General features: G+C 48.3%; 1 protein-coding gene across 1 annotated transcript in view; it reads right to left on the reverse strand.

Moving 5' to 3' along the window:
• Positions 1-334: 334 nt before the first annotated feature.
• Podxl (podocalyxin like) overlaps positions 335-12,182 on the reverse strand; it is a 42,498-nt gene continuing 30,650 nt past the window's right edge. Inside the window, exons 2-8 of the mRNA XM_021657521.2 lie at positions 9,609-10,202; positions 7,791-8,011; positions 7,416-7,487; positions 5,581-5,728; positions 5,306-5,367; positions 4,922-5,089; positions 335-3,882 (exon numbers count right to left, since the gene is read on the reverse strand). Of these exons, the coding sequence (XP_021513196.1) occupies positions 3,685-3,882; positions 4,922-5,089; positions 5,306-5,367; positions 5,581-5,728; positions 7,416-7,487; positions 7,791-8,011; positions 9,609-10,202 (1,463 nt within the window). The 3' untranslated portion in view covers positions 335-3,684. The remainder of the gene's footprint in view (positions 3,883-4,921; positions 5,090-5,305; positions 5,368-5,580; positions 5,729-7,415; positions 7,488-7,790; positions 8,012-9,608; positions 10,203-12,182) is intronic.

The following is a 12,182-nucleotide window of genomic DNA, read 5'->3' on the forward strand; positions in this document are numbered from 1 at the left end:
GTAGCAACTTTCTATGGCCAGAAACAGGGCCAGAACTGAGCTGGTTTCTTTTCAGACCAAGTAGGCATTATATTTTCTTTAGTGGCGGTCACTTACAAGTACATTCCAGGCAGAAGTAGAGGGGAGTTAGAAGGTGACACATCTATCAATTAGTGCAAAGGGGGGATGCGGTCCCCTCAGGTTCTAACCCTGAAGTCCTCCAGTCCTTTATTCCGGCATCTCCCCCTACTGGTGGAATGCAGCAGAGGACAGTACCTAAAGACTTAAGAAATAGCTGATCTTCAGGTGTGTGGGTAAAGAATTTAAGGCACAGCAAACACTAGGGCCTGAGCCATTGTACAGAAAAGCACTTTAATTGACAGTATACATTTTTCCAAAATATACTTTATAAGAAAATGCAATAGTTTCTCAGTAAATTCCAGTGTACGTCAGACCCCTGTCCTCTACAACATATGCTCCCCAGGCTCCTGGGCAAGCTGACATTCACTAAGAAACAGAAAGGCCCCATGAAACAATGATCCCTGCTCAGTGTTGGGTTTTCAGCAGGCCTGAGGGAAGCAGCAGGTGACTGGCAGTGAAAAGAGCTCTGCTGCAGGGCTTCTCCCATCCTCTGCCTTGCTGTTATTCCCTTTGATCCTTATTCTACTGCACGTTCCTCAGTGAGTTTTCAAAATTATTTCCTAACTGAGAGGAAGAAACAAACCCCCGATAATGTTTATTTACATTTTGGACCCAAATGACTCCAGAGCCCAGCACATGGCTGTTTGTGTCCTTTGTATCCTCCCCAGCATTGTCAGGGTAATTGTGGGGAAGGACTGGTAGTGTCCTGTGTTGACCTTGTTCCTGTGAGTGCTTGAGAAACACACAGCACAGGGTGGGCAGAATCTGTCTGTCACTGGGTTGGTTTTGACTCCTTCACTCACTTTGTGGCCTCAGATGTGTTTTCCTATAGGAAGACTGACATGTAGTTCCAAACTTTTCCCCTGTGACTGTCACAACCCGTTAAGCACACTCTGAACTCCACCCCATACTGCAGTAGGATTGAGACTTGGCTGGGGAGGAGCAAGGGTAATAGTTTAAACTTTAAAGCCCCTTATCTACAAGGGAAATACTTTGTTACCAGCCTGTCTTGTTACATGTTTCATTTTTTAAAAGTTACTTCTACTAGACATTTACATTCTTTTTTTTCCTTTTTTTTTTAAAAAAAGTATGTATTACTTATATAGTATTCTGCCTGCATGTGTGCCTGCCGTCCAGAAGAGGGCACCAGATCTCATTGTAGATGGTTGTGAGCTACATCTGATTGCTGGGAATTGAACTCAGGACCTTGGGAAGAACAGCCAGCGCTCTCAACCTCTGAGCCATCTCTCTAGCCCAACATTTACATTCTTGTTCAGAGAAAAAAAAAAGGCTTAGCTATCTCTCCTAGCTACCAAATGTTTCCCCAAAGTTTACTCTGAAAGTAGTGCTGGGTAAATAAGCGTTTGGCCCTTGTATTTACATCTCAAAAATATGTAAATACCAATTTCAATTTATTCTTCAGTTTCACCAGTATGTTGTCCAAAGTGTGTCCTGTTGAGTAGATGTCCAGCAGTGAGAACAAACTGAGGCTAGATATCACATTCTCAAGCTGTACTAAAAGGCAACACAAGGACCAACCAGCCTGGGCAGAGTCATGACTGTTCCTCCACCAAGATACAATATCCTTTGTCTACTCTTGCAGTCATACCTGAGAGGCTGAGGGGTTGTAGTCTGTGACCTGTTTGCAGAAATGGTATTTGCTGTCTGTCAAATGGCCTTGCCCCATGGACTGTGACCCTGAAGTAGTGAAGGAGAAGAAATCCTGTCGAGTTTCTCACACAGGCCCTATCAGAATGAACCCACTGAGTGACAGAATCTAATGCAGGAAGCAAACAGGCCTAACTTTCCCTCCAGTTAGCACTGCTCCCCACCCTCCCTTGCAAATCTGAGAGAAGCAAGCCAAGGGGCTCTTGGGTTCTTGTTGGCATCTTTCAAGCTCCTGTGAACCTCACTAAGAGCCTTCCTTGTTTTTGGGCAGCCATTTCTCCCTAGCATCTCTCTCAGGGTGACAGCTGTGAAGGTGGACGTAGGCAGGGCACCTGTCCTCCCACAGGCCCCACAGCAGACAGCCGATCATGGGAATTTATGCCCAGGAACACAACAGACTGTGGGCCAAGACCAGAGCTCCATACAGGACACCTGTCCTCCCACAGGCCCCACAGCAGACAGCCGATCAGGGGAATTTATGCCCAGGAACACAACAGACTGTGGGCCAAGACCAGAGCTCCACACAGGACCCCCATACCCCTAAAACCCTCAGCAGCCTGTACATGGCCACCTGACACCACTAAGCCTATAAAAATCCTGTGCTAGCTACTAAGCATGGTTTTATGTTTCCCTGAGATGCCACCAGAAATGGGACAGCTTGAGTGTCACCGAGAGAACACAGGAAACAAAAGCCTGGTTCCATACTGGGAGAGCAGGTACCTTAAAACTACATGTTATGGGCCTTTCTTTCTCCATGGCAAAGGAGGGTGCAAAGTAGTGAACTTAGCCAAAAGTCTCCAGGGCCTGAGCTTTGGCCTTTGGCAGTGGGAAGCTGAACTAAACATAGACACAACATATGTCTCAGCAACTTGGAAAGTCCCTGAGCTTCCTGTGGAACCTTAATGCCTGGTAGGTTAGGTCCGTTGTCTACTGAGACACATCTGCCGATCAGGGACCAGTCAGGACCCCAGAGCATGCCTGTCTCTAGACAGTTGCTCTGTGACACTGGGTCTCAAGGAGTCACCCCCTCAGTTCAGCAGTGAACAACAAAAGGGAGCTTTCAGTAGCGATTGCAGATTTGTTCCTCGTGGACGAAGAAAGGCAGAACTCGTTTGGGGGAGTGTCTTCTAGCAGTGCCCGGGTGATAGGCCAATGTCAGTACAGAATCAGCTGCCATGAGGAAGCCATCTGGGCATGAGCGCCCTTTCTCTCTGCCTGCCCACCCACCCCTGAGCCAGACTCCATTGGCTAGTGAGGCCTGTGTGGGTTAGGTCCCAATTCCAAAGCAAAGTCAAGGAAATCAGAATCTAGAAAAGAGGTTCAAAGTCATGCCCTGGGAAATAGTGGGCCTAAAGACTGACTCATGGGAGATGGGCTACAAGAAGCGAGCAGAGACCGTATTACAGGACCTGTCCTTTTGAGACCATGGGGGCTTGTTTTTCTTTCCAGCCCACCCGCCAGCCAAGTATCTTGTGCCTTGGAGAGTGGGCACAAGTGAACACAGTGGCACGGCATGGTGCAGTTAAGCGCCATACTGAGGGAAACAGTCCTTGTCACCAAATGGCTGTGTGACCTTGTGCAAGTCACCTGACCTCTTGAGGCCTCGGTCATCTCACAAGCTGAGAGGATGCCACCACTAGATGCGCCAAAGCCCCTTACATGGCTTTCTCCATCATCCTCTCGCCTTCCAGAGGCTCAGGCACAAGCGGGTTATTTTACACGAGGAAACTGGACAGAATGTGACTTCGTTGAACTCGAAAGGGGAAAACTAAAATTAAGGCCTTGTGGGGATTGGGAGGAGGCAGCCCTTGGAGTCCACTCTCCCTTCCCCTCTGTCCAATGGCACTTTGGGTGGTCTGGAGCACTGCAGTGCTGTCAGGGTAGCTAGCAGACTGCTCAGAGGTGGGTGTCCTCCTCCTCGTCTAGATCATCCTTGGTCAGGTTGTCCAGGGGGACGATCCAGCTGTCCCCCAGCTCCCCGTTTAGGTTGACCACCTTCTTTTCCTGCATCTCAGAAGGAGTCTCCATCACTTCCAAGGTTGGGTTGTCATGGTAACCATTCTCTACTGTCTGCAGCTCCTCTGTGAGTCGTTGCTAGAGTGGGAAAAATGACCCCAAGAAGAAGACAAGTTTGGAGATCTGTGAGCTTGAATATGAAACATATCTCCCCATTCAACCCAGGGACCTTAAGTTGGCTAGAGTAAATGCTTGCGGCTCATTTGTGGGGCCAGATGCTTCTTGAGGCCAACCAGCTGCCTGACCACCTCGTGAATATTTCCCTATGTCCTAAAATTATCAGCTGCTCTCTCCCTTTATTCCAGTAGCAATCTGTGACATCAGTGGAGAGAGATTTTAAGACTTTTTGTCCTAAAGTTCTTTTTTCTCTCCTCCATTCTTCCCTGTAAGACCTCTCAGAGTTCCTACTTTACTCTATAATAAATCAATAATAGACAAGACAAAACAAAACTGCTTTGGACCAGCTGACAGGACTGTTCTAATGGACAGTGAACATGATGGCCCTTATGGCCTTCCATGTAGTCTGGTAATAGTTTGTGCTTTGAGTTTTGGCCAGGGATACACATTGCCATCACTAATGCCTCATTCAGTATATAAAGTCACTGGGTGTGGGAACTTTCTTAATGCACTCAGTAGTTTGCAGCTACAGTTGAGACCCACAGCAGAATGGCACTGTAAAGATGAAGAGTTTTATGAGACAGGGTCATGCTGTGTAGCCCAGGCTGACCTCAAACTTGTGATACTCCTGCCTCAGCTTCCCAAGTGCTGTGATTACAGATGTGTGCCACCACACCAGAAGGTCAGGTGGAAGAAGTTTTGGTTAGAGGGGCACTTGCCTAAGGCCATATATCCTTAAATCTCTGGAACAGCTCTGTAAGGTACCACACCCACTGTGCAATTGGCTATGACTGACTCACAGATGTAGACAGAGCCAGGACTTAAAACCCAGGGTTTCTGTTCTTGCCGCCACATTGAGTCTTCTGAGTTAGAGACAAGCTTAATAGTGGGGACAAGAGCCCCACTCACTATTAGAAGGATCCAGGCCCACTCACTGTGTGAAGGGATGGAGTGAGAGTTCACTGGGTGACTGGGCTAGCTAGAGTAGGAAAATACCTACTTGGTCCTTCCTCTGGGAGATGCGCTGGTGACAGCAGCCATAGAGGGCAGCAACAAGGAGCAGGAAGGATGCCATGCAGACGATGGTGATGATGAGTGGCAAGCTGAAGCGGTCCTCATTGGCTTCTGGTGGTCCTTCCCTCCCCAGCGTCATGTCACTGACTCCCGCCTAGCCAAGAAAGAGAACTTGAGTGGCAGAAAGCAGTCAGGCCTTGTCTCCACCCCATTCATTTGTGAGCCCTTCTGTGTGGGTCTTTTGCCCCCTATCCCACACCACTTGCCTTGTCCACTCCTGTGTGCCTCTCTTCCAGATACTTGTATGTTCAAAGGACATTCTACACCAGAGGACGCTGAACTTAGGACAGTACAGAGTAAAGCTGCTTACCTCTCTCAGGTCATCCCATTTTTCCTTCAGCAGCTCATACACAGCCTTAGGAAGAAGCTTCGCTGTGGGAAAGAGGAGAGAGCTTCCTCCAGGGTCCAGCCCAGAGTAATACAGGAAGGGTAGAGGGGGTACCCAAGACAAGGATGTCCTGTATCCTAGTCTCCCGGGTCTCCTGGGATGGTTCCTGGCTTGTAACTTCTTAGGTGGCTCCACCCCCACCATCCTTCTGTGGTACTCCCACCCACACAGGCTAGGGTCCCTTACCCTCCACTCACTCTCAATAGTGACTCTTTTCATTGCCACTGCCTGGCTCTTTAGAATAGGTGCCACCTGTAGAGTGCACTGATCTTGAGCCGAGTTGAAGGAGGCTTTGATGGAATGGCACAGCAGCTCCACAAGTTTTTCATTCGGAGGGCTCCCTTCCTGGTGCACAGAGAACACGGGTAATTCCTGAGGTTTGTGACAACAGCTTGGGCTGGTGGGTCTGCCCCAAATGCTCTCATCCTGCCAGAACCCCTTCTTCATACTTCACTGGTTCTGTTCCTAGATTGCCAAGAATCAAGTTTTATACTTTTCTCCTGGGTTAGTCCTTATCCTGTCCACCCTGTTCCAAGTTCTGTTCCTATTCCCTCAACCTGTGCATCTTGTCTGCATGTCATACCATCTCCCCCAGGTTCCCCTTTCCTCCCTGCAAGTTCCCCGAGGCTCTGGAATCAGTAGCTGTATTAATGTGCCTCCACTGGGAGTAGATAAAATTGTAAAGCACTGCCAGAGGAGAGAGGCAATCCAGGGATTCAAACCTGCCATGCTCTAGCCTCTTGTGCCCATTTTAAAGACCTCAGGTGGGAAGACCACAGAGCTCTCTAAGATAGTAAATACCCCTAAATAATATCCCTGCCCCTATCCATATGCTAACAATGTGGCCAGAAAGACTGATAGGGAAAAGGAGGCACACTGAATGGGCAGTATGGGGGTTCTGGGTAAGTCCACAGGGTTACTTACACAGACCTAGGCCATAAGAACACAGAAACATAGCTTTAGGGCTGAGGGTGAGGTATAGGCTATGCGTGGGCTTTTACTCAGTGCTGCCAGTTAAGGGCTGAGATGAAAACATGAGCTCTTCCCCCCAGCATCTGTTAGGTCTCCCACACGCCACCCCTACACTTGCCACGTGCAGTTTTCTCAGGCCTAGTAGCACGGTACTCCATTACCAGGAGTGGATCCAGCACTTTCCATCTTCCTTTTCTAGAGAAGGGAAGAAATGCTTCCCTCTAGCAATACACAGCCTATGGGCTTTAACCTAAACATTGTGTCAGGGGCAATTTCAATGCTATTCCTGTCTTCTTGTCAAAGCTCAAAATCCCAGAACAACACTGCTTGCTCTAAACCTCTTGTGGCTAAATGCATGCTTCTATAGTTCACTCGGTAAGTGTCAACAAAATAGAACCTTTTAAGAAAACAAAAGCAGAGCCAAAAACTAGGGAGAAACCAAGCTCTTCTGTCCTTGCTCCCAGAAGAGGCTGCAAAAATTGGCACTGGCCAGTAGAGGACAGCAACGAGCCAGCCAACACCTGTACCAAGGGGGTCAGTAGCTTGAGTGCTGTGTAGCCCAACCAAGCCCAAGCCAGCCCTTGGTCCCAGAAGACTGGTGGTACATATTGCCACACCCTCTGATACAGATGTGTGCAAGGGACCAGGAAATATGAATTCATTCTTAGGACAGTCACTACTGGAGCTTTAACTGAGGACCTCCTAAGCTTTATCTCTTGCATTCTTGTTACTTTTAAAGAGAAAGTCTCTGTAAGTTGTTAGGGATGGCTATCCTGTGTAACCAAGGATGACTGTGACTTCAGCCCTCCTGTCTCTGCCTCTGACTTAGCTTGAATTAGAGGCTAGAGCCACATGGCCCAGCAAAACCTACCAACACCACACATACCCAGAGCCATGGAACTGCAACCAGAACACCTGCAGCAGTGAAAACTGAGGAGACTGCACATGCTCTGCCTGACTAAGAAGGCTGAAGCCTGGATGGGAAAAGTCTGCTCCCTTTGAGGGGTTCATAGACTGGGTGGGGTGTTGGGTGAAGTGGGGCCCGGGTGTGTATACTCACACAAAGGCCGGCTCCCGTGAGGTTCAGAATGAGGAGTTCCTCACCCGGCATTACGGCAGGATCACATTTTAGCTAGAGGGGGGGTCAAAAGATGAAGGTTTAGGCACAAAGTCAGCTGACCTTTGAGTCTCCCTTTGTGAGAACAGATGGCACAGAAGTGCACAGAGCAGCTGCAGGCATGGCTGGTCAGTTTCAAAGCCAGGAGTACCTGGCTGCCCGGCCATTTCCGAAGCCTGGATCAGAGCAGAGGAAAGAGATGGGAAGGGAAATAGACAACTTTTCCTTAAAGTACCTACCCGGGATCCCTGAGTAGGGCAGAGGAAAAGACTCCCCCTTGAGATTGGGCTTTCTCATCTGATTCTGTGCTAGATTTACCTTGTAATGCCCAAAAGTCCAGATGGAAGAGGGCGTGCTGGGGCCCTGAGGGGCCACTGGAGTCAAAACATAGCTGGAGTGTGTAAACTCCTCAGTGGTAGGCATGACCCCAGTTCCCACTGGAGACTCTGTAGGCTGTCGTGGTGTGGAGAAAGGCTGTGTTGAGGCGTCTGGCATCTGGGTGGTGGTGGGGTGAGTTACTTCAGGGCTATCCAGTATTACTGCAACAAACAAAGCAAAGGCTGAGGAGACCAGCTATACCTGCCAAGGAAGGACAGTCTTTTCCATAATTCTTATGAGCCGAGGCCAATAGCTAGAGGAAGAAGAGGCAGGAATGAAGATGTGGGGTCCTGGGCCATAGTACAGAATAAAAGTCAGACTGGGACGATGTAATAGCAGAAGTCACAGAATGGATGCCGCAGTTACCTCCCTGAGCCACAGGCCACGTCAAGGCAAACACACACACGGGGCACTCACTGGCTTTGTGGGAGGGGCTATGCTTTGTGTTTCAGAGGCCCTGACTCCTTTAGGACGGCCCTATTTATCAACAAGTACACTGAGGCTTGTTGACTGCTCCAAGGTCATATGGCACAGCTGGAAGGATGGGAATTTGAACAGACTTATCCCACTCCAAGCCCAGGCACCTGCTGCATGGAGTGGCCCATCTCCCAGTGCTAGGGTGATGCTCAGGACTTTAAGGCTCCTAAGACAGCCATAGATTCTGACACTTTTGTATCCAGTTAAGACCAGGTCCTTGAAAAGTAAGTAAGTGGAAACAGAAATAAGACTGGATGTGACGGCACACACCTTTAATTCCAGCAAATGGAAGGCTAAGGCAGACAGATCTCTGTGAGTTTGAAGCCAGGCTGTTTTACATATTGAGTTCCTTCCAGGCCAGCTGGTCTCAGAAAAGGGAGGAGGGAGGAAGGGAAGGAGATATAAAACAGCAGTATGCGTGATAGTCCACAAGTCTGGAAAGGAAGGACAAAAGCTCACAGGAACCAGTCCTCCTTTTCCACTGTGTGGGTCCCTGGGATCCAACTCAGGTCATCAGGCTTGGTAGCAAGTGCTCACTCACTGGGCCATGTACTGACCTTTACTTATTTAAAGGTTTCTTATTGAGGGTTGCTCTCAGACAAGCCTGAGAAGCACTGTTCTACAGTTTTCTAACACCTTTCTACCACAACCACATAATCACACCTGGGCATAGATTCTGGCTTGGTTGAATCTATGCACTGCTAGCCCCTATCACTGCTAAAAAGGGAATTCAATGCTAGGTGTGGTGAAGGAAGAAGACAAGTAAACTGTTTAAAACAGCATGCATCACTATCTTCCAACTGAGTGAGAGCATGGTAAAATACACTGCCTAGTCTGTCTCTTCTCTTTGCATTTTTATCTATGGAGCACATGTGTGCAGTACCCAAGGAGGCCAGAAAAGGATGTTAGTTGATTACAGATGGCTGTTAGCTGCCATGTGGATGCTGAGAATTGAACCTGGGTCCTCTGTAGGAGCAGCCAGTGCTTTTACCCATTGAGTCATCTCTCCAGACCTTTTCATTTCTTAAGAAAAACAAAAGCAGTCTGGCACACCTTTAAACACAGCACTCCGGTGGCAGGGGCAGGCAGTGTCTAAGTTCAAGGCCAGCCTGGTCTACAGAGCAAGTTCCAGGACAGCCAGGGCTAAACAGAGAAACCCTGTTTTGAAAAACCAAAAACAAAAAAACAAAAAAAAAACAAAAAAAAAAAAAAAAGGAAGGAAGGAAGAAAAGGAAAGGAAAGGAAAGGAAAAGGAAAGCAGAATACCAAGGAGTGACTTACTGTGTGTGGTAGGCTTCCTTGATGACACAGAGAAGGCCGTGCTGGACACAGAGCCAGAACTGCGGGAAACAGTGGTAGGGCTGTGCTGCCCATCAGGATGGCTCTCTGTGCTCTGCGAAGGAGTAGTCATAGGTTGGTGAGGGCTTGTGGTGCTGTCTGCTATGGGGGTAAGAGGAAGCTTTGAGGGAACAGACATGCCAGTAGGCTGGGAAGAAGCATTGTTGGTTAGCTGGTTACTTCCCAAAGTGGTTGGTGGTGCAGTGGTAACATTGTCAGTGCCTCCAGAAGAGACTGGCTGTCCACTGCTACTAGGGGGGCCGCTCGTACTGGGGGGTCTTGTTTTAGTCTTGTCATCCTGGGAGCTGCTGGAAGTTGGAGTAGGGCTGCTACCACTTTGCTTGACCCTGGGGTCTGGGGTCGATGTATGAGCAGTTGTCAAAGGTTGGTCTGCTGAGTCACTAGATGATGCCGTGGTTGGCTGGGCTGGAGGAAGAGTGGATGTCACTGGGCCAACAGTTGTGGGTTTGGTCGATGTTCCGTTAGTGATTTCTCTTGGAGGGTTTGTTTTGGTAGTAGTCATGTCATTCACTTCACCTGTTGATAAAGACAACACAGAATCAAGCCAGGTGTTAGCCAGGGTATCTGGGCTTCTCTAGCCCATTCCCCGATGGATTAATGCCCACCCATTTCTGGTTCTGCCTTGCTGAAGGCTGTGTCCTTCCCTGAGTTACACAGCCCTCAGGTCTGCCACATGTAACCAGCATTTGCTACTTTATGGGCTCTTTTCCACCCTTCTCCACTCCATTCACTCCAAGAGAGGAAAAAGGGTAAAGAAAAAGGAAAGAGATCCCTGAATAAAGTCAAGGCTTAGAAAGTAGGTGACGCTATTTGGCTGCTTTCTGCTGATTACAGGGGTCGAGTAAGTGGCGTTCCTTGGGGAAACTTCAGCCTTCACTGTCGAGGTATCTCATTTCTTCTTTCTGCAGAGGACTATTTAACAAACCAACTCTTACAATGACAAACAACCACCAACCAACTGAGCACTCTCAGGGGTCCTAGCATTTATACACCCTCAGAAAAGGCCCCAGAATTTCAAATGTCACAGAATGGCAGAAACTATCAGCAGCTGGCAAAATCACACCTCAGTGACAGCAATCGCAGTCAGCTGCTACAGAGCAGGCCATATCACTACACCTGGGATTAAAAACATATTCTTATAATAGTTCTGTGTCTGTAAAGAAACCAAAATTTGGGACCTAGAGAGATGGCTCAGTGGTTAAGAACACTGTCTGCTCTTCCAGAGGTCCTGAGTTCAATTCCCAGAAACCACAAGCTGGCTCACAACCACCTACAATGTGATCTGATGCCCTCTTCTGGCATGTGGGTGTACATGCAGGTACAGCACTCATATACATAAAGAAATCTTTAAAAAAAAAAAAAAGGAAAAAAACAGAAACCAAAATTCTCACTACAGCCACATGGCTCTGCTGTCCCCCCACCCCCACCCTCAGCCCACAGATGTCCTGCCTTTCAAATCATTGCAGCAAGTACTAGCTCAAGAGCCACATAGCCTCTCCAGGGACAGTACAGCCTAAGAGGACAAATGGATGACAGACTGCTGTTACACAAAGTACCCACTGTGGGCTGTGCTGAGGAAAAGCAGTGTGCTTGGGCCATGTTTAGCTCAGTGGCTTAACCTAAGAGGGAAAGGGTCAAGGAAGAAAGGCTTTTGTTGGATTAAAAGAAAGTGCACTGAGGACATGGTTGCATGACAGGGCCTGTGTTGAACAAGACCCAGAACTAACAGCGCCAGGGAGACAGCATGAACATACAACAACTGAATGACACTCTGGTAACTTCAGGAAGAATGAATAAGGGAAGAAGACGGAGGGTCGCGGTAGACAGGACAGGCAGCTGACCTCATTCCTTCTCTTGCCGTGAAAAGACACCTTGACCAGACTGTGGGAATAAAGGAGGTTCATTATAGATGGAAGTGGTCCTGGTCCATTATATCAGGAAGTTAAAGTAAGAATTTAGGGGATCACATCCTGTCACCAGCAAGGAGAATGTGGGTCCTTGCTTGCTTGTTTGCCTGCTCAGCTAGTTGCTCAACTCTCTTAGGCTGTTTAGGACCCTGTCCAGGAGAACCCCACATCCCACATTGGGCCGGGTCTTCCTCTATCAATTAACAATCAAGATCACCTCCCACAAACATGCCCGCCAGGCCAGCTTGATCTAGATTAACTAATAACCTCATTAATACTCTTCCCAGATGATTCTCGGCCCTGTCAAGTTGATAGTTCAAACTAGCCAACATAATCCACTTCTTACCAACTTGACTCTCAAATTCATCATGTTAAGCCACTAACAGCAGCCCTCCAATGATCATTAAGCTAAAAAGAATGCTGTGTGAACAAGTATCTCCAACAGAGAAAACAGAACAAAATGTGAAGTACTCAAGTCAGGGGAAGGAACCAAGGGAAGACATGGATGTGTGCATGAACTTAGAGAATGGGGGCGAGGCAGGCCTTTTAGAGGCTGTCCAAACCAAACAGTTCTGAAAATAGAATAAGA

This window comes from Meriones unguiculatus, chromosome 21, assembly GCF_030254825.1.
Source record: "Meriones unguiculatus strain TT.TT164.6M chromosome 21, Bangor_MerUng_6.1, whole genome shotgun sequence".
NCBI lineage: Eukaryota > Metazoa > Chordata > Mammalia > Rodentia > Muridae > Meriones > Meriones unguiculatus.